The sequence below is a fragment of the Rhinatrema bivittatum genome, chromosome 3, assembly GCF_901001135.1.
Source record: "Rhinatrema bivittatum chromosome 3, aRhiBiv1.1, whole genome shotgun sequence".
Lineage (NCBI taxonomy): Eukaryota > Metazoa > Chordata > Amphibia > Gymnophiona > Rhinatrematidae > Rhinatrema > Rhinatrema bivittatum.
The window spans coordinates 248,176,201-248,198,128 of record NC_042617.1 but is presented as its reverse complement, the minus strand read 5'-3'; the positions used below and the strand labels follow the sequence as shown (position 1 = coordinate 248,198,128).

Below are 21,928 nucleotides of genomic sequence, written 5' to 3'. Positions count from 1 at the left end.
CTCTCAGCCACAAGAAATTGTAGTAACTAGTTCATAAAGAAATAATTTGGGAGAGAACCAGGAGAACACACCAGATACTGAATTTGTGATGGCAAGTAACAATGGAGAGAGGCTTCCAAAGCTTGCTAGGCCTCAGAATGCAAAACATGTGATCATCCATAACAGGGAACTGTGGAGAACTGTGCTAGCAACTGGAACTAGACCTGATCAAATGCAGCTTCCCCAATCTGAAACCTCACCTTTAATGTGCTGTTCAGTGCTCTGATTTTGTGCAGCTTCTCATTCACTGATGGATTTTTGCTTCGCTTGATGAAGGATTTTCGCAGCTCTTTCTTTGTGGAAGGTCGTCTGTCTCCGATGGGAGATAAACTCGCTTGCTCTAGAGATTTGTAAAGTCTTTCCATTTCATCATCATGAGAGTTCTTTGTCTTTTCTGAAGAGTAAAAGAACACAGAGTCTGTAAGAAAATGGCAGTGCAAACGTATTAAATTACAATTCTATTAAATGCACTTAATGAATGAGAAAGAGGTTTGGCAGACCCACAGACATGATTTCTCAAATGCAGTCTTATATAAGTTCACGTTCCCATTTCTGTTCATTAATTTGTCCTTCTTCCCTCTGCAAGGGATTATAAAAGATATCATGGGATGACTGGGAAAAAAATTAGAACAATGAAGGTATTATCGAAAAAGGAACTCCTTCCAACTCAAAAATGGCAGTGATGTCCTTTGCCATGACAAACCTTGGTTATGGCAAATTGACATGTTGCCCTGAAGTGCTTCTGTAGTCTACTATTTTCTATAGCCAAGGTCCCTGATTTTCTGTGGTTCCACAGCCACAGCAAATGCTGCAGAAACTGTCGACCTAGCCTGACAGGTATGGCCACAATGGTTCCAACCCTATGACTGCTCAGCTGCCACTACCTCCTCCTTCCTGCTGCCAACATCGACCATGCTGCTGGCAGTTTCCCCTCTTTCCACCTATTGTTGACATCGAGCAGACCCTCATCGTCTCTCTCTCTCTGTCCCACCTTAGTCTACAGGTTTCAGGTTGCTACTGATGAGTCCATTTGCTCTACTTCACTCCTGTTGCCAGCACTGCTAAGGTTGCAGCCTCCTTCTCCCTCCTGCCTTTACCACTTTGGGCCCGATGATTCCTCCCTCCCCAAAACATGACTGAAAAGAGTCCTGTGGTGCAGGCAGCAGGACACACACCAGGAGCAGATGCCATGAAGGGATGAAGCAGTGTGTCAGGGAAGTCACAGGATGGGAAGGAAGAGAAAACTGGGGGAAGGAGAGAGGAAGGAGAAGGGAGGGAGAAAAAATGGAAATGGATGGAAGGAACGTGGGGAAGAGAAAACTGGGGGAAACTGTAAACAAGACAGAAAAGAAAGGAAAGGGGAGCTAAAGAGGCTAGAATAAGTCATGAGAAATAAGATTGGGTTGTTTGAAGCAATGTAAATGAAATATTAAGAAAAGGAAAAAAGTCTGAAGAAATTATTTGTATGCAAATTATGGATAATTAGATTGGCACCTGCACTCAAAATACTCAGAGGTGGTTCAGATATGCAAACATACCATGAAATCTATAAGAATTTAACAATGAATATGCATGAGGCAGATATGCATACAATGAAGGCAATGCATGCAAATCTCTCGAGCGAGGGGGCAACACACTAGAAGGAAAATCCATCACTCGGTTTCCTAGTGACAGTAAATGAGGAAAAGGGGGTTCCTTCACTTGGTGAAGAGGAGGACAAGGTCTCCAGTGCACCCCAATACCACCCTTGGGGGCTCCTCAGACTACTTTTGGATTGTTCCAAACACTCTCTAACCCCCAAAACCCTTCTTCTGCTATTTGAAAACATTATACATTTCCACATGCCAGACAGTTCAGTTTTTTGTTTTTATTAGCAGATAAAACTCTGCTTATACAGAACATATAAGCAGCAAATTGTAATAAATGCTTTATGTGGGTACCCAGTGTATTTCAACACATTGGATAACGAGAGAGGTGCTTAACGCAACCTAAGCAAACCACTCCTTGGTGAAAATAAAAATGGTAACAGCTTTGTCCTCTACACAATGTTTAAATAATAAACAGTTGAAGGCCTCTGACAGTGATATGCTTGTTCTCGCGACAGATTTGTTACTATCTTCAGTGCCCCAAGGTCTATTTTAGTCTTGGGTGGGGGGGAGGAAACCCACCCTCTGCCTCCTGTAAGCCCATCCTGCAGCTGGAGACAGCTTCTCCCCCCCCCCCCCCACTATCAGGCAGATACAGTACAGTGTGCTCCAGCGGAGCGCACTGTTAACCCGCAATTGGACGCATGTTTTCGACGAGCTAGCTTTAACCCTTATTCAGTAAGGGGTAATAGCATGTCAAAAACATGCGTCCAACCCCCCCTGAACCTAATAGTGCCCACAACATGCACATGCATGTTGATGGCCCTATTAGGTATTCCTGCGCGATTCAGAAAGCAAAATGTGCAGCCAAGCCGCACATTTTATATTCAGAAATTAGCGCCTACCCAAAGGTAGGTGTTAATTTCTCCGGGCACTGGGAAAGTGCACAGAAAAGCAGTAAAAACTGCTTTTCTGTGCACCCTCCGACTTAATATCATGGCGATATTAAGTCAGAGGTCCCAAAAGTTAAAAAAAAGTTAAAAAAAATTTTTGAAATTGGCCCGCGGGTTGAAAACCGGATGCTCAATTTTGCCAGTGTCCGGTTTCCAAACCCGTGGCTGTCAGCGGGCTCGAGAACAGACGCTGGCATAATTGAGCGTCGGCTGTCAAACCCGCTGACAGCCGCCGCTCCTGTCCAAAAAGAGGCGCTAGGGACGCGCTAGTGTCCCTAGCGCCTCTTTTTGCCGTGGGCCCTCATTTGAATACTGAATCGCGCGCACAGGAGAGTGGGCTGTGTGCGCGCCGGGAGAGGTTGGATGCACGTTTTTGACGTGCTTGCCAGCTAATGGTAGAATTATTTCCACATTGGCTGCTACTAGAACTTTTCAAAAGGGGCGCTCTAACAGGCATTAATATTTCCTAAAACATTATTTTCAGCTTTTGTTTTTTTCAATGTACCTAGCAAACAAATTTGACTCTCTCCCCCCCCCCCCCCACACTGGTTTTTCTCTCTTTTCCAAGGAGTAACAATTCAAGATTTTCTTTTTCAAAGTTCGTCCTGCTAAAAAACTTACTCCTGCCAGAATAGTACGGTAATGAAAAAAAACAGAATCACCACCAGTACCCTCAGCAAAAAAGAAAGAGAGAACGAGAGATTTTTGATAATATTGTGCAACAGAAGGAGACCCACTTTTTTGTTTTTAAGATGTAATAACACAAAAAACACACACAAAAAAAATCTTTGAATGACAAAGAGAGCCAGTGTAAATGGACGACCACCAGAGGGAGAAATAACACCAAAAAACAGGCAGGCTCAAAGGCTTGGAAAATTAGCACCAATAATTTCCTCTTTCCTGTCTGGATCTGGGCAGTAGTCCAAGAAAAAAGGAGCAAATTACTGTATGCAAACCCCCCCTCGCCCCACAACGCAGCACATATTCTTCCCAATGTTTTTGGCGATCTGTATGCGCACAATCTGGAGATTACTACAGTAACACCCAGCAGTGCTCTTCCTACCTCAGTTCTCTCTCTCGGGGGGGGGGGGGGGGGGCAGTTAAGATATATCAGAACCTCCCTGGAATTAAATCTTGGCAGCCGGAAATAGTCATCTACCTGGGTACAAGGGGACTGTCTGAACGCTGCCCACCCTCTATGTCGGTGAAAGTACGCGTGGGGGGGGGAAATCAGCAACATGATGTGCCCTTTTTAGGGATGTGAATCGTTTTCCATATCGTCTTAACGATAGAAATTGTGTGGCAGGGCAAGAAAATCGTCTTAGGCACGATTTTTTAGTTAAAAAATCGTTTAAAAATCGTTTTTTTCCGATTAGTGCGCACTAACTGGGAGTTAGTGCGCACTAACTGAAAATGATACAATTTGACACTTTTCAGGTCAGTTAAGGTCAGTTTAGGAATGAATATGTATTCCTATTGGCTGCCCTCTTATTTATTCATGTTACCAAGTTTCCTACTGACAGTATATGGGGGATGGGAAATGGAAACAGTTGGTAGCTTGACAAAACAAGTAATGTGATCAGTCAATGTGACTAGAACTTGTGCCCTAACCCTGATACCAGGGGTATTGTGATCTTCCTGCACACAGTGCCCTATCCCTATTAATACCAGGAGTGTTGTGATCTTCCTGCACACAGTGCCCTATCCCTAATACCAGGGGTGTTGTGATCTTCCTGCACACAGTGCCCTATTCCTGATACTGGGGGTGTTGTGATCTTCCTGCACACAGTGCCCTATTCCTGATACCGGGGGTGTTGTGATCTTCTTGCACACATCCCGATATCAGGGATAGGGCACTGCATGCAGGAAGATCACAACACTCCTGGTATTAATAGGGATAGGGCACTGCATGCAGGAAGATCACAACACTCCTGGTATTAATAGGGATAGGGCACTGCATGCAGGAAGATCACAACACCCCTGGTATCAGGGATAGGGCACTGTGTGCAGGAAGATCACAATACCCCGGAGGAGTGAGGGTCAGGCAGCTACCCCCTGTCTGTGAAGCCAGCCTCTCACTAGTAATGCAGGGAGGGAGCTGTCTCAGACTTCACCATCCCCCCCCCCCCCCCTTACCCACACACCATTCACTAGCTGGGACATGGGGGAAGTCAGGAGTGAGGGTCAGGCAGCTCCCCCCTGTCTGTGAAGCCAGCCTCTCACTAGTAATGCAGGGAGGGAGCTGTCTCAGACTTCACCATCCACCCCCCCCCCCTCACCCACACACCATTCACTAGCTGGGACATGGGGGAAGTCAGGAGTGAGGGACAGGCAGCTCCCCCCTGTCTGTGAAGCCAGCCTCTCACTAGTAATGCAGGGAGGGAGCTGTCTCAGACTTCACCATCCTCCCCCCCCCTCACCCACACACCATTCACTAGCTGGGACATGGGGGAAGTCAGGAGTGAGGGTCAGGCAGCTCCCCCCTGTCTGTGAAGCCAGCCTCTCACTAGTAATGCAGGGAGGGAGCTGTCTCAGACTTCACCATCCTCCCCCCCCCCCCTCACCCACACACCATTCACTAGCTGGGACATGGGGGAAGTCAGGAGTGAGGGTCAGGCAGCTCCCCCCTGTCTGTGAAGCCAGCCTCTCACTAGTAATGCAGGGAGGGAGCTGTCTCAGACTTCACCATCCCCCCCCCCCCCCCCTCACCCACACACCATTCACTAGCTGGGACATGGGGGAAGTCAGGAGTGAGGGTCAGGCAGCGCCCCCCTGTCTGTGAAGCCAGCCTCTCACTAGTAATGCAGGGAGGGAGCTGTCTCAGACTTCACCATCCTCCCCCCCCCCCCTCACTCACACACCATTCACTAGCTGGGACATGGGGGAAGTCAGGAGTGAGGGTCAGGCAGCTCCCCCCTGTCTGTGAAGCCAGCCTCTCACTAGTAATGCAGGGAGGGAGCTGTCTCCGACTTCACCATCCACCCCCCCCCCCCTCACCCACACACCATTCACTAGCTGGGACATGGGGGAAGTCAGGAGTGAGGGTCAGGCAGCTCCCCCCTGTCTGTGAAGCCAGCCTCTCACTAGTAATGCAGGGAGGGAGCTGTCTCAGACTTCACCATCCTCCCCCCCCCCTCACCCACACACCATTCACTAGCTGGGACATGGGGGAAGTCAGGAGTGAGGGTCAGGCAGCTCCCCCCTGTCTGTGAAGCCAGCCTCTCACTAGTAATGCAGGGAGGGAGCTGTCTCAGACTGGTATCAGGGTTAGGGCACTGTGTGCAGGAAGATCACAACACTCCTGGTATTAATAGGGATAGGGCACTGTAAGAGATGACTGTAGTAGATTGAATAAAGATCTGATGTTTCTGCTCTCCTCACACCAAACAAAAACAACACACAAGCAGAGAAGCCCTTCTTACAAAGCTGAGCTAGTGAGTTAAGTAGGAGGAAAAGTAAACATACTGGTGCCAGTGTGGCTACTTAAAAAATACACTTACCAACAATCAATTACATATATTTGAACTGTGTACAGTTCCAGCCAGGACCACCTTTCTAAAATGCACAGTGATTGGCAAATTCAACATGCACTAGCATTTCAGGTGCCTGCTAACAAAAATAATAAACAAACAAGTTCTAGTCACGTGAGTGCTGATCATTACATTACTTTTTTTGTCAAGCTTCCAACTGTTTCCATTTCACATCCCCCCAACCATATTGGTAACATCAATAGATAAGAGCACAGCCAGCCAATAGGAATACATACATACATATTCATTCCTAAGTGACCTTTACTGACCTGGGAAGTGTGAACACTTTGTTTCATTTTCTGTTGGTGTTCGTTAGTTTCCAGTTCCATTTCCCATCCCCCCAAACATCACCTCAGTGGTAACCTTGGTAACATCAATAGATAAGAGGGCAGCCAGCCAATAGGAACACATATTCATTCCTAACTGACCTTCAGTGACCTGGAAAGTGTTTATTTGTATCATTTTCAGTTAGTGCGCACTAACGGGGAGTTAGTGCGCACTAACTCGATTTAGTGCGCACTAACACGATTTAACGATTTTTAACGATAAATCGTTAGAATTTCTATTGTATCGTGTTCTATAACGATTTAAGACGATATAAACATTATCGGACGATAATTTTAATCGTTGAAAAACGATTCACATCCCTAGCCCTTTTACCTGTGGGAAAATCAGGTGGGATCGGGGCCGGGGCTTAGCTCAGCGGAGGCAATGATGCACTTTGGTTTTCAGGGGAAAAAGAATCTGCAGGGAAAGCAAGTGCAACATTTTTTTTTTTCTGGACAATTTTCCAATGGAAAAAGTACGTGCATGTTTTCCCTAGGAGAAGCGGTGCAAAGTACATTAGGGTAGGGTGGGGAGTACCTGCAGACTTAGCAAGAATCCACCTGCCCACCCCCCTGCTTTAGTTGTAATTCTTTATGTTTTTCAACATTACAGACTAGAATTTTTCTTCAAATCGGCTTCAATACACAGCACCACTTAAAAAAAAAAAAAAAATTTAACTGCGGCCTGGTCCTTGATCATTCTGCTTTTTTTTTTTTATCTGTTGTTTCCTTACTCGAGCATCACTTTGCGATCCAGTCCCCAGCATGCCTTTATGTATACAAAGCAGATCAGTGTTATAGAAATCCCTGCAAAACAGGGGTCCATTCATCCCAGGAGCTGGAGCTTCTACAAAGCAAATATAAGCCACATAGATATTTTTTTCCCTGAATATCTATCTATGCATTAAAATGAGATATTCACACTCAAAAGCCTATTTGGAAAAAAAGATGTTCAGAGCATACCAGAAGCAGAGGCCATTTGCAATTTCCATTAATAGGTTGCCGACCCACCTCCAGCTCTGCCCACAAAGGGTCAGTCACCCCAATAGATACGCCTCTTTTATTCCCTAGGGCCATGCATCGTTTTGAAAGGACTGGAAAACACAACAAAACTGGATGTTCTGTGTCATTTCAAAAGTAAATGGAAAAAAAATACCAGTGAAAGGAGAGGGAAAGGAAGGGATGGGGAAAGAGGAAGTGAAAGAAGAGAAGGGAAATTACTCGAGCAGTAACAATCTGGGTCAGACCAAGGGTCCATCCCATGGAGCTCAAAATCTCGTCTCTAGTCTGGATCTCTAGAAAGTTCTTGGCAGATCCCAAAAAGAAGATCCTTTTCTTATTGCCCACTCCCAGGGATAGACAGTGACTTCCCCCAAGTCTACCTAGCTAAGAATTGTTTTGGGACTTTTTCTCCAGGAAGTTGCCCAAAACCCTATTAAACTCAGCTAAGCTAGATTATTTGATGACATCCTCCAGCAACAAATTCCATAGCTTAGTTGTGTGTTGGGTGAAAAACCAGCTGATTTGTGTAACTAAGAGTCAGTTTGGTTACCAGTAAGCCCTGAGACATGCCAGCTAGTGCAGTTACTGAGAGATAATTAGGGGAGGATCCATGCAATACAGCCCCTCCCCAGAAGGGTGCTGAGATGGATGTTCTCCTCCTGTGAGCTTATATAGCCGCTTTCTACAGAGAGCTCAGGGGGCAGTATAAGTTGCTACTTTGGAAGAAGGTTGGAGAGTTTTCCCTTGATTGACTTTTGGCCTGCTTGGAGGCCTGGACTCTATCCTGCTGGCATCCTTTGGGTCTGGTCAAGGACTCCACTGCTGTAGGTACAGAATAGTTGTCTGGGACTAATTTTTGGGAATTTGGGATTTTGCTTGGTAGGAATCTTGCGAGATGTCTGGGCCTTTCCTGGATTCAGGGCACAGGGAACCCTGTGTTTGGGACACCCAGGGATAGGGAAGACTTGCCCATCTGAAGTGGTGACCCACTGCAAAGAACTCCGGTGTTAGTATTTTTTGGGGATAAGAATAATTTAGGTTAGAAGGAAGATTTTTGCCCTCCTTCCTGCCTGGAGCAAGAAACATCCCAAGCTCCTGTTTGTTAAAGGATTTGGGATCCCTAAAGGAAATGGACTAAGGAAAAGAACAAGTAAAATGATCCAGAAGATCTGCTAACTTATGAGTAAGAATCTATTGACACAAAATTATTCAAAGTTGTCAAATCACAAGTGAGAAATTGCAAGAGGACATTGCAAAACTGGGCGACGGGGCATGCGAATGGCAAATTAAATTTAATGTAGACGAGTACAAAGTGATGCACATAGGGAAGAGAAACCCAAATTACAGCTACACATGCAAGATTCTACATTAGGAGTCACCACTAGGGATGTGAATCGTTTTTAAATGATTAAAATTATCGTCCGATAATTTTAAAATCGTTCTAAACTGTTAGAGTACACGATACAATACAAATGCCCACGATTTATCGTCAGGAGCATTTATATTGTATCGTTAAATAGGGCACGGGAATTATTTGGGGGAGGGTGGGAAAACCGGCACACCAACACAACCTCTAAACCCACCCCGACCTTTTAAAACAAATTCCTTACACTCCCCCACCCTCCCGAACCCCCCCAAAATGTTAAATTACCTGGTGGTCCAGTGGGGGGGGGGGGGGGGGGGGGTTCCCCGGCGCGATCTCCCGCTCTCGGGCCATCGGCGCCATTTTGGCTACCACTGATAAAAAGGCGCCGATGGCCCGAAAAAAAAAACCTACCCCGACCCTTTTCAAATTACCCCTTTGCTTCTTCCACCCTCCCGACCCTCCCAAAAACCTTTTAGATGTACCTGGTGGTCTAGCGGGGGGTCCAGGAGCCATCCCTTCAATCGTGCCGGTGCTGGAGGTTTCAAAATGGCGCTGATCGCCTTTGCCCTTAACTTGTCACAGGGCGCGACCGTCGCTCCCTGTGACAAGGTAAGGGCAAAGGCGATCGGCGCCATTTTGAAACCTCCAGCACCGGCACGATTGAAGGGATGGCTCCTGGACCCCCCGCTAGACCACCAGGTACATCTAAAAGGTTTTGGGGGGGGGGGGGGGGGGGTCGGGAGGGTGGGAGAAGCAAAGGGGTAATTTGAAAAGGGTCGGGGTGGGGTTTTTTTTTTTTCGGGCCATCGGCGCCTTTTTATCAGTGGTAGCCAAAATGGCGCCGATGGCCCGAGAGCGGGAGATCGCGCCGGGGAACCCCCCCCCCCCACTGGACCACCAGGTAATTTAACATTTTGGGGGGGGGGGGGGGGGGGGGGGGGGTCGGTGGGGTTTTGTTTATCTGCTCAGGCCTCACTAAAAATTTAACAATGTGAATTGGAATCGGAACGATTCCAATTCACAATCTCTAACGATCCGATTTTTCCCTCCCACCATCCAAACCTGATCGTTAAGACGATCGGGCACACGATTCACATCTCTAGTCACCACTCAGGAAAAGGATCTGGGTGTCATTGTTGAAAATATGTTGAAATCTTCTGCTCATTGTGCAGCAGCAGCCAAGAAAACAAATAAAATGCTAGGGATTATTAGGAAAGGAATGGAGAATAAAACAGAGAATATCATAATGCCTCTGTAACGCTCCATGGTGCAACCTCAGCTTGAGTATTGTGTTCAGTTCTGGTCACCACATCTCAAAAAAAGATATAGCAGAATTAGAAAAAGTACAGAGAAGGGCAACCAAGATGATAAAGGGGATGGAAAAATTCCTCTATGAAGAAAGGCCAAAGGGGTTAGACTCTTTAGCTTGGAGAAGAGATGGCCGAGGTCTATAAATAATGCATGGAATGGAACAAGTAAACGTTAATCAGTTGTTTACTCTTTCAAAAAGTACAAACACCAGAGGTCACACAATGAAGTTACTGGGTATAAATTTAAAACTAATAAGAGAAATTTTTTTTTACTCAACGCATAATTCAGCTCTGGAATTCGTTGCCAGAGAATGTGGTGAAAACTATTAGTATAGCTGCTATGCTGGGGCCTGGGCCTGAGGGCCAGGAAGTAGTCTAGGCATAGGCCACGGCCGACGCATAAACTGCGGCCTAGGACTGAGTGCAAGCTGGGGTCTTGACCGAGACCCCCAAAAATATTTTTAAACCCCCCCCCCCCCCAAAAACAAAACAAAAACCTTACCTGCTCCAGGGATGCAGTGTCACGGTCCAGGCGCAGGCAAGATACCAGGACAACATGCCTGGGTCTCAGCCTACGCCGGTGCCCATGTTCACCAATGCCGCAACCTGACTTGGAGGCAGGGGCCCGCAGGCTGGCTCCTGACACCTGGGCTGGAGCCCGCAGGCTGGGTCAGACCCAGGCCTGGGAGCTCCGCTTCTTTCTTCGGCACATGAAAGCCAAATGACACTGTCTGCTGGGGTTGCACTGGAGTTTTCAGGTGGGAGGGATGGATGGGTGGCTTGGGAGGCCTTTTTTTTTTTTTAAATTATTTTATTTATTTATTTTAACACTTTTTTATACCGGCATTCGTAGGACACATCATGTCGGTTTACAGTCAACTGAGAAAGGAAATTACAAAGAACAAGGGAGGGGCTAACTGGGTAATACAAAATACCAAGGAAGAGAGAGTTAACAGCAGAATTACAACTTTTGCATTCAAGTTAGGGTTAAGTATGCAAAGGAACTTATATACAAATTAAACGAGGCATGTACACTTGAGAAATTGACATGTGTGGGCTTATTTACAGTAAGGGGAGGCAAGTGCACATATGTATAGTTAAAAGCTAGAGGGGGGGGAGAAAGTAGGGAGGGAGCAGGGGGAGAGGGGCGGGTGGGGTAAAGTGAAAAAGGGGTACAGTAAGGCACGGGTACTTTGAGGGAGGGGTTACTAGGGGGTGAGAGGGAGGGGTATTAGGGGGCCAGGAGTGCAAGGGAAGGAAGCAGGAGGGGTGATGGGAAGGAGAGTGGGAGGACAGGGAGGTGGTATAAAGGCTGAGCGTGAGCTAAGGTGGTTCGTAGGACAAAATTAGGATTGAGAGGAGTTGGGGTATGCCTGTCTAAAGAGCCATGTTTTGATTCCTTTTTTGAAGTGGCTCAGGGATGGTTCTAGGCGGAGTTTGACGGGGAGGGAATTCCAGAGGGTGGGGCCCGCAATGGAGAAGGCTCTATCCCTGGTATTGGTAAGGTGCCCAATTTTCAGTGAGGGGATTTGGAGAGTGCCAGCAAGGGAGTTTCTCGTGGGGCGATTAGCTTGACGGAATTTTGGCATATTTTCAAGCCAGGGTGAATTGTTATTGTATAGCGTGTTATGGAGGATGGTGAGTGTTTTGTACTGGGAACGGAAGGCGATGGGGAGCCAATGGAGGTCCTGGAGTATGGGAGTGATATGGTCTGTTTTTCTGGTGTTTGTTAAGATTCTTGCCATGGTATTTTGGAGGATTTGGAGGGGTTTAATGGTGGATGCTGGTAGGCCTAAGAGGAGGGAGTTGCAATAGTCGAGTTTGGATAGTATAGTGGTTTGCATCACAGTACGGAAGTCGTGGGCGTGGAGGAGGGGCTTCAGTTTGAGGATTTGAAGTTTATAGAAGCCCCCTTTTAGTAGTGAATTAATGTGGGATTTGAAGCTTAGTTGATTGTCTAGGGAGACTCCTAGATCTCTGACACTGGGAGGTAGTGTGTGAGTTTGTGAGGCGTTTTGAATCATTTGATGGATTGAATCGATTGGTTGATTTGCTATGATAAGGATTTCAGTTTTAGAGGCATTGAGTGCTAGGTGTAAATTGGAGAGGAGGGAATTGATGGATGTCAAACAAGATTCCCAGTACTGAAGGGTTTCATTGATGGATTTCTGGATGGGAATGAGTATTTGGACGTCGTCTGCATATAAGAAGAATTTTAGTCCAAGATTATTATTAAATGTTTACTTCATTTTTTAACGAAATAAACATCTGATGAAATGACATTCATGGAGAATCAAACCCCCGATAATGAAAAACGAAATTAAAATATTTCTTCCCACCCTTAGTAGAGACTGTAAACAAATACAGAAATACTGTAGTGCGGGGATTTGTTTAATTGTGCAGTTTCATCTGGCTAGTCAACTCTCTAAAGTTTTAAGCTTGGACACTATCCAAGCAACTCCAGTATGGTTATTGGAGACACAGCACATCGTGAGTACACATATCCCTCTCCCAGAGGACTCAGACCGAGAAACAGAGGAAGTGAGAGCCATCTCCCAGGAACAACACAAAGAGAGAAAGTCACCCCTAAGACTTGGGCCCTGAAAGTTAAACTCTTTCACCCTATAAAAAGGATCCACACTCTAGGGAAGGAGTCATCGAGAAGAGCTAGTCAGATATCCATGCCCCAAAGAGGTTTTTATGGCCCCGCTGGAGTGTGACATACCTCCCGAGATGGGGTTACATGTGTTTTAAATCTGCTACCTGTTAGTACAAGAACTAGGAGACACTCCAAAAAAAACCTATCTGAATGAGTAAATAACCATTCCCTATTTATCTGTTCCATCCCACTCATGATTTTATTAACCTACATCCAGGAGCGGTTTGCAGGAAAATTATCAGCCCAGGGATTTAAAAAAAAAAAAAAAAAAAAAAGTGGGCCATGGGGTACCTGACTCCCTTATATACTTTCCTTGCAGCGCATACTTCAACAGCTGTGACCTGGAGCCTGGCAGAACGGAGACACAAAATCGCCAAAATAAAATTTTACATTTTCCTAAATAAGAAGTAGAGGGCACCCTTGAAACAGGGATGAGCAAACTGAGCTGTAGTCCCCTTTCCATCCATTCAATTGGTTGGATCCCCCTGCGAGTTTGGTTACTATATATATATATCCCATTAGCACACACACACTGACACACATCCTGGCAGTGTTTGGGTGTCTGTCAAAGACACACACACACTCTCTTGCTCTCAGACACAAAGACACACCCACACCCTGACAGCAAGAAAAAAAAGTGTGTGCATCTTTGTGTCAAAGAGAGACACACATACACTGACAAAGTCTCTCTCTCAGGCATATACACACTCTGCTGTTGTGGTATTGCTCTTCATGTGCTCACACAGTGAATGCCCCCCCCCCCAGCATTGCCACATTACTATGTAAAGTTCTTGCTTGCTGCTAGCCCTTTCCCAACCTGCAACAGTCTCTCCCTTTCCCCATTCGCAACCCTTCTCAGCACCCTCACAGGTTCCACAGCCTCACAGTAAACCTCACCAGCACTGCACATGCACTTCCTCCTGACTCAGCCCCTTCCTTTCTGTGCCTGTAGCTTACCTAGACTTCTCCGCTGCTTCCCACCCCACCAGCATATTCCCATGGTCTGTGCACAGTCTGCTGCTTTTATAATTCCCCAGGCTACTACTCTACATGCCTACTCGGGAGGGGGGAGGGGGGGGGGAGGGGAGAACCCGAAGCGATCCATGCTGTTCCCTGGACTTAAAAAATAAAAAATAAAATTAAGCCCTGGCTAAAACTGGGAGAAGCAGTGATCTCCAGCAGCACAGCTCCAGATGGAACCTTATTTTCCCATGTGGAGCCAGCAAAGCCAGGGCTGGTACAAGAGTATTAGGAACCAAAGGCGAGTCTTACAGCCTTGTATTCCTCCCTCCCCCCTACAGCCTTGTCCTCCCCAAACACAATTACAATTTATGCATTTATAATAACATTTTACCTGAAATTCAAAGTATAGTCTTCTGAGGTAAAAACATCACTTAAAACAATGCGCATATTATATTTAAGTACCAACCAGAAAACCCTTTTAAAAACAAAAAATGACTGTTGGAACCCATGTGGTATTAGGCCTTTTGTAACACCAGTTGGGCTTGGGCATAGCCCTCAGAAAGTCATGAATAAACCTCCCATATGAAAACAGCACAAACTGCCAGCACTCAAACTGTTACAACCCTACCCTACCTATGAAAAGGCAACACTTCAATACACCTCCCATTAGGAAAACAGAACAGGCCAGGCTGCTATAGATCCCTACACAGAAACTGCACAGTAGTAGAATACTTCACTTCGGCCATACATGCACAGCACAGACAAATTCTCACCAAATACAGAATAAAGGGACATAAAATACACAGAAATGTGCAGACAAATACTGACCTGGAAATCACAATAAGTCAGACTCTATGTAATAGGGATGTGCATTAGTTTGCAACGAAATAGGAAATATCATCTTTATTTCCTATTTTGTGGCGTTTCAGGGGGCTGACAAAACGATAGGAAAACCCACAAAATTTTGTGTGGTTTTCTTATCGTTTTTTTTTGGGGGGGGGGGGGGGGGGGGGAGAGAAAGGGCACATTAAAAACAAAACAAAACAAAACCCCAACTCACCCCAACCCTTCAAATTTAATTGCAACTCCCCACCCTCCCAAGACTTCCCCCACCCCCCCTCCCCAAAGACTTACTGAAAGTCCCTGGTGGTCCAGCGGGGTCCCGGGAGCGATCTCCCCCTCTTGGGCCATCAGCCTGTACTAATCAAAATGGCGCAGATGGCCCTTTGCCCTTACCATGTGACAGGGTCTATCGGTGCCATTGGTCGTGCCCCTGTCACATAGTAGGAGCAATGGATGGCCAGCGCCATTTTTTAAGATGGCGCCAGGCATAAAACAAACAATAAAACATCAATCACAATAGGAAAATCATACTAAAATATATACTTCAAAACAACTGATAAATAGAACATCCAGTAATTTAACTCATATACAAATTTTTAAAAAATTTCCTTAACACCAATAAAATATTTCAAAAACAGCAGACATCAAATAATATCCAATAATTAAAACTAATAAGGATAGAAATAAAATCCCCGGTTCTCCATACCTGGGAACTTGAGATGGTCATGAATGTTGAGATTACTTACCTGATAATCTCCTTTTCCTTAGTGTAGACAGATGGACTCAGAACGAATGGGTATAGTATCCGCGTGCTAGCAGTTGGAGACGGATCTGACGTCAGCACGGGGTATATATACCCCCACAGGAAGCATAGCAACTTAGTAATCTTCCTTGCAAAAGCTGTTATGGATGTGTGTACTGACGCTCAGTGAAAAGTGAAACAGGATTCCCCTGACCGATTGATAGTAGCTGGAGACCGCCAGCAGTCACAACCGGAAGGCTTTGACACCAGGTAGAATGTACGCTCTTATGTAAACAAATGACATGGCTTACCTTGAATCGGTGAAACCCATGTACACAGGCAGCTGGGCGGGATGCTGAGTCCATCTGTCTACACTAAGGAAAAAGAGATTATCAGGTAAGTAATCTCAACATTTCCTGGCGTGTAGCCAGATGGACTCAGAACGAATGGGATGTACAAAAGCTTTACTCCCAGCCTGGGCGGGAGGCTGCCTGAGGACCATGTAGAACCGCCCCCGCAAATGCTGAGTCCTCCCTGGCCTGGACATCCAGACGGTAGAATCTGGAGGAGGTATGGAGGGAGGACCATGTCGCCGCTTTACATATTTCTGCAGGCGACAGCATCCTGGATTCCGCCCAGGATGCCGCTTGTGCTCTGGTAGAATGAGCCTTGACTTGTAGAGGCGGAGACTTCCCAGCCTCCACATAAGCTGCTCTGATAACTTCTTTAATCCAGCGGGCGATGGTGGGCCGCGAGGCTGCTTCACCTTGCTTCTTCCCGCTGTGCAGGACGAACAGATGGTCCGTCTTTCGTAGTTCGTGTGTCACTTCCAGATATCTGGGCAGTAATCTGCCAATGTCGAGATGGCGCAATAAACGCCCTTCTTCAGATTTCTTCAAACCCGCCGTGGTAGGCAAGGATATGGTTTGGTTAAGATGAAACTGTGGAACCACTTTCGGTAGAAAGGAGGGAACCGTGCAAAGATGGATAGCCTCAGGAGTGATTCGGAGAAACGGATCCCGACAGGACAGTGCCTGTAGCTCTGATATGCGGCGTGCTGAACATACAGCCAGCAACAACACCATCTTCAAGGTTAGAGAACGGAGAGACAGGCCCCGAAGGGGTCTGAAGGTGGATCCTGCAAGGAAATCCAAAACAAGGTTGAGGTTCCATAAGGGCTCAGGCCACTTCAGTGGCGGACGAATATGCTTGACTCCTTGCAGGAAGCAAGAAACATCCGGGTGCTTGGCGATGGGCTTGCCATCCCTCCTGGGGCCATAGCAAGACAGCACCGCCACCTGAACCTTGATGGAGCTGAGGGAGAGACCCTTCTGAAGTCCATCTTGCAGGAAATCCAACACAACAGGGATTGTGGTCGAATGTGGATTGGTGCCATGAGTGTCGCACCATGCCTCGAATACTCTCCAGATCCTTACATAGGTGAGGGATGTGGAAAACTTGCGAGCTCGGAGGAGTGTATCTATCACGGGCTCCGAGTAACCTCTTTTCTTCAGTCTAGCCCTCTCAATGGCCAGACCGTAAGAGAGAATTGAGCTGGATCCTCGTGGAGGATGGGACCTTGACGTAGGTGGTCCCGGAGAGGAGGCAGGGGAAGGGGCTCCCCTGCCAGTAGTCTTCTCATGTCCGCGTACCAGGGTCTTCTTGGCCAATCTGGTGCCACTAGAAGAACTAGGCCCCCCACTCCTAGCCAAGATGGCGGTGTGAGAGGACGCCAGGTTGAATCGCTCCTCATTGAAGTTATATTTCCTTGACGAGAATGCCTGCAAAACGTAAAGGCAAGCTACGGGTCTACCCCCCTGCACCCGAATTGCTTACCGGACAAAAGAAGATCTATTCCTTCGCTACCTCGATGTTGGTGGAGAAGGGGGGTGAATGCCCCGCTGCAGGAAATAGAGAAGGAGCTAATTTGCTGCCTGGGGATATTACTCTCACCCCCCTGACTGCAGACCTCCTCCGGAGCCAGCTAATTTGGTGAAGTCCCCCGAAGCGAAGCAGGGAGATGATCTCATCACCCAGATGGGAGGGGGACGCCGAGGGAGTGAGACCGTGCCGGTAGAACACCTATCCTCCGGCCCAGCTGAACCATCGGGGCCTGAAAGACCGAAGGGATCATCATCATCTTTGTCCCCAGTCTCTCGAGTGGAGGAGGAAAAAAGGCTACGGAACATCCAACTGCTTGAACCCGGAGAAACCTCAATTGCACTGGCTAGGGGTGAGTTGTTCATACCGCCCCCTAAATCAGAAGTAGTCACTCTGGATACTTTATGGGACTTAATGGTTGCAATTGGGAAACTAGTGAATGTATGTGAAACAAAATACACTAAGCTGGACACTGAAATGTTTAATATGAAACAAAATCATGATGGACAATTAAATGAGATGGGAAAGAAGCTGGATGAGATGGACTGTAAAGTTACCCAAGTTCAAACAGTAAATGTGAACATTATTAAAGATATTGGTTTACAGTCTAAAAGATTAGAATACCTTGAGAATTACTCTAAACATTTGAATCTGAGATTTACTAATTTTCCTAGAGCTTTGGGGGAGAATATTCAAAATACTTTGAAGAAGTATTTTAATGATTGTTTAAAGTTAGATGATGAACAGATACCACTTGTTAACAAAGCTTTTTTCCTAACAAGATCTTTTAGAAAAACTGGAGTAAAACACCTAGAAGCCCTGGAAAACTTGACCCAATTTATTGAGAGTTCTGATATTGAAATTATGGATAGAGGTACCTTATTAGTCTCCTTCATTTCTGAGGGGGATGTTAGCAAGGTAATGCGTAATTATTTCCTAAATATGGGTCTAGAATTTCATGGCCAGGTAGTTAAGATCTTCCCAGATCTATCTAGATCGACTCAGGTTAGGAGAAGAGAATTTTTGAATTTTAGACCCCAAGTTTTGGCTTTAGGATATACATTTGTATTAAAATATCCATGTCGTTGTTTAGTAGGGCGTCAAGATGAAAAATTCGTGTTCTCAGCTGTTGAACAACTTAAGTCCTTTTTGTATGCCAGAAATATGACTAATTCCATCGCAACAGGTCAATAAGTCAGTCAGTTAGGAAATACTAACAAAAACACTAGGCCAGTTGATCCTGAAAGATTTGTATTATTTTGAACTCCTTTGTATTCCAGGCTAGGAGTCTTAAGTTTTTTCTTCGAATACAAGTGCATGTATAATTATATTGATTTATGTGTTTGTGGCAATTATTTCTTTACATTTGTTTCTGTGATACATGCCTTATTTACCTGGTGAAGTATGTGAAAAATACTTTGTACAAAACCAATAAAATATGAATTTAAAAAAAAAAAAAAAAAAAGAAGAACTAGGCCCCGGTGTTTCCGAATCTTGTGGATGATGGCGCCCAGCAGAGGCCACGGAGGAAAGGCGTATAGCAGAGTCCCTGGAGGCCACGGCTGAACCAGGGCATCGATTCCATGGGAGAACGGATCGCGCTTGCGGCTGAAGTATCTGGGTACTTGAGCATTGGCCTTGTCCGCCAGTAAATCCATGTCTGGAATCCCCCAGTGATCCACAATCATCTGGAAGGCTGTGGGTGACAGCTGCCACTCTCCCGGATTTAGACGTTCTCTGCTGAGGAAGTCTGCCGTGGTGTTGTCCTTCCCGGCAATGTGGACGGCGGAGATGTCCTGAAGATTCGCCTCTGCCCAAACCATCAGTGGGGCGATCTCCAGAGATACATGTCGGCTTCTGGTTCCGCCCTGACGGTTGATGTATGCCACCGTGGTGGCGTTGTCTGACATCACTGACTGCTCTGTTCTTCAGTTTGTGAGCAAATCGAAGGCATGCCAATCGGACTGCCCGAGCCTCTAGACGGTTGATGTTCCACGCTGACTCTTCTCCGCGCCACCGCCCTTGTGCGGTGAGTCCTTCGCAGTGTGCTCCCCAGCCGCTCAGGCTGGCATCTGTGGTGAGCAGAGTCCACGTGGGAGAGGACATCCTCGACCCCTTGCTCATGTGGTCGGACTGCAGCCACCACCGTAACTGTGTCCGGACTCTGGCCGGCAGAGGTAGGTGCGTGGAATAATTCCGTAGACGAGGGCTCCAGCGAGAGAGCAGGGAGTGTTGTAGAGGTCTCATATGGGCCCTTGCCCAAGGTACCACTTCCAGGGTGGACACCATGAGACCAAGAACCTGCAGATAATCCCAAGCTATGGGCCGACTGGCTCCCATGAAGTACTGGATATGCGTCTGAAGTTTCAACCTTTTCTTGGCAGTGAGACTGACTGTGTCTGCCTGCGTGTCGAACTGTACACCCAGGTATTCCAGTGACTGGGAAGGCTGCAGGCAACTCTTGCTGAGGTTGATTACCCAGCCCAAGCTTTCCAGAAGGGCGATCACTCTGTCGGTTGTCCGATGACTCTCCTCTTGTGATTTCGTCCTGATCAGCCAATCGTCTAGGTAGGGATGGACCAGAATTCCTTCCCGCCTGAGGGCTGCTGCTACCACGACAACCACCTTGGTGAAGGGTCCGCGGTGACGTGGCCAATCCGAAGGGCAGAGCCCGGAATTGGAAGTGGCGACCCAGAACTTTGAAGCGTAGGTAGCGCTGATGATCCGGATGGATCGGGATGTGCAGGTATGCCTCTGACAGATCTAATGCCGTGAGGAATTCTCCTGGCTGTACTGCGGCCTTGACAGAGCGCAGAGTCTCCATGCGAAACCTCGGGACCCGTAAGTATCGGTTAACTGACTTGAGGTCCAGCACAGGCCGAAAGGTACCCCCTTTCTTGGGTACCATGAAATAAATGGAATAGTGTCCAGAATTCACTTCCCAGGCAGGTACTGGGATGATGGCTTTCAAGGACAGGAGCCTCGCCAGGGTAGCTTCCAATGCTGCCTCCTTGTGTATGGGACAGGACGATTCCACAAACTTGTCTGGAGGGAGATGATGAAAGTCCAGATAATATCCCTCCCGGATAATGGCGAGGACCCACTGGTCCGACGTGATCTCGACCCATCTGGGGTAGAAGAGGGTTAACCTGCCCCCTATGGCTCCGTCCCCCAGATGAATCGGCGGATTCTCATTGGGAGGCGCGGCCGGGACCGGAGCCCGGGCCTGCTCCCCTCTTGCGCTGCTTGGTCCGAAAGGACTGATTCCTGGCCTGAGGACGTGGTGCCTGGTAGCGACTCCTGTAAGGAACAAAGCGCTGTGAACTCCTGCCCCTGGAGGGCCTTGGAAAGGCGCGCTGGCCCCTTCTGAACCGATCTTCCAGCAGTCTAGGCACTGGAGAGGCACCCCATGTACTGGCCAGTTTATCAAGGTCGCTGCCAAAAAGGAAAGAGCCCTTAAAGGGCAATCTGGTGAGGCATGTCTTTGAAGGCGCATCAGCCGACCATCTCCGGATCCAGAGCTGCCTCCTGGCGGCTACGGAGGATGAGATCCCCTTAGCTGTTGTCCGGACTAGGTCAGATGCAGCATCCGTGAGGAATGAAAGAGCTGACTCCATTTCAGCTGCAGGAGCGTTGTTCCTAACCTGTGACAAACAGGCGCGCGTCACCACTGTGCAGCAGGTCGCAATCTGCAAAGATAGAGCTGCCACCTCAAAAGTCTGTTTCAGGATGGCGTCCAGTCGCCGGTCATGAGGCTCCTTGAGGGCAGTCCCCCCTTCAACTGGAATGGTAGTGCGCTTGACCACAGCGCTAGTAATCAAGGCGTCCACCTGAGGGCACGCCAGCAGGTCCTGGATAGCCGGTGCCAATGGGTACATGCCCGTCAGGGCCCGGCCCCCTTTGAAGGAAGCCGCTGGTGCCGCCCATTCTAAATCTATCAGTTGTTGTGCCGCTTGCAAGAATGGAAAATGGCGGGCTGTAGGATGAAGACCTTCCAGCAGGGGGTTCTGCACAGAGGGTACCGTAGCGCTGGGACCTGTAATATCCAACTCCGCCAGACACTGAGACACCATGTCGGAGAGGTCCTCCTTAGGGAAGAACCGCCTCATGGTTCTATATGGCTCAATCCCTGGGTGAAGTTCCCCCTCGTCCGGGAGTTCGGACTCGTCCGGTGAAACCTCCTCGTCTGACTGATCTGGACTGTCCAGCGGCGGGAGGACCCGCTCACGATAAGGGCGTGAGGGTCCAGGAACAAGAGCCGCAGGAGCTGCCACCGCAGCGGCAGCCGCAGTAGCCGCCGCAGTCACAGCCACCGCAGGAACCGCAGCAACCGCAGGAACAACAGGAACAGCAGGAACTGCAGGGCCTGGACGAGAAGCCGTTTGCATCTGTACAAGGCATGAATCCCCTTAAAGAGATCCACCCAGGAAATGGAAGCAGCCTCTAATCGCCGGGGTACAAGATCCCCCGGGATTCCCGATTGGTCGAGACTGCCTGCTAAATCCGGGATAGCCCCTGGGGAACTGTCTGCAAATCGTGGCTGAGACGGGTCCTGGCCCGAGGGTCCCACGGCCTCCTCACATTGGGCACATAGGGAGGCTGGCTCTTCACTGTGCGTAGCTCTAAGCTGGCATGCAGAGCAGAGGCCAAGGGCTTTAATGCCTGAGGCAGGCGGCGCCACCGCTGAAGACGCTGAGGCGTTCTGTTCCATGGAAAAGTATGCGCGGA

At 47.8% G+C, this 21,928-nt stretch overlaps 2 protein-coding genes across 6 annotated transcripts in view; one reads left to right on the top strand and one right to left on the bottom strand.

Annotated features, from left to right (window-relative positions):
• The window catches only part of GPATCH11 (G-patch domain containing 11), a 1,168,394-nt gene that overhangs the window by 421,737 nt on the left and 724,729 nt on the right, over positions 1 to 21,928 (top strand). The window lies entirely within an intron of this gene.
• Positions 1 to 21,928, bottom strand: part of IPCEF1 (interaction protein for cytohesin exchange factors 1) — a 308,348-nt gene that overhangs the window by 11,668 nt on the left and 274,752 nt on the right. For 4 of the 5 annotated variants that reach the window (XM_029594417.1, XM_029594415.1, XM_029594418.1 and 1 more), the window contains one exon: positions 240 to 457. In XM_029594417.1, the coding sequence (XP_029450277.1) occupies positions 240 to 457 (218 nt within the window). The remainder of the gene's footprint in view (positions 1 to 239; positions 458 to 21,928) is intronic. The other variant, XM_029594416.1, reaches the window with a different exon arrangement.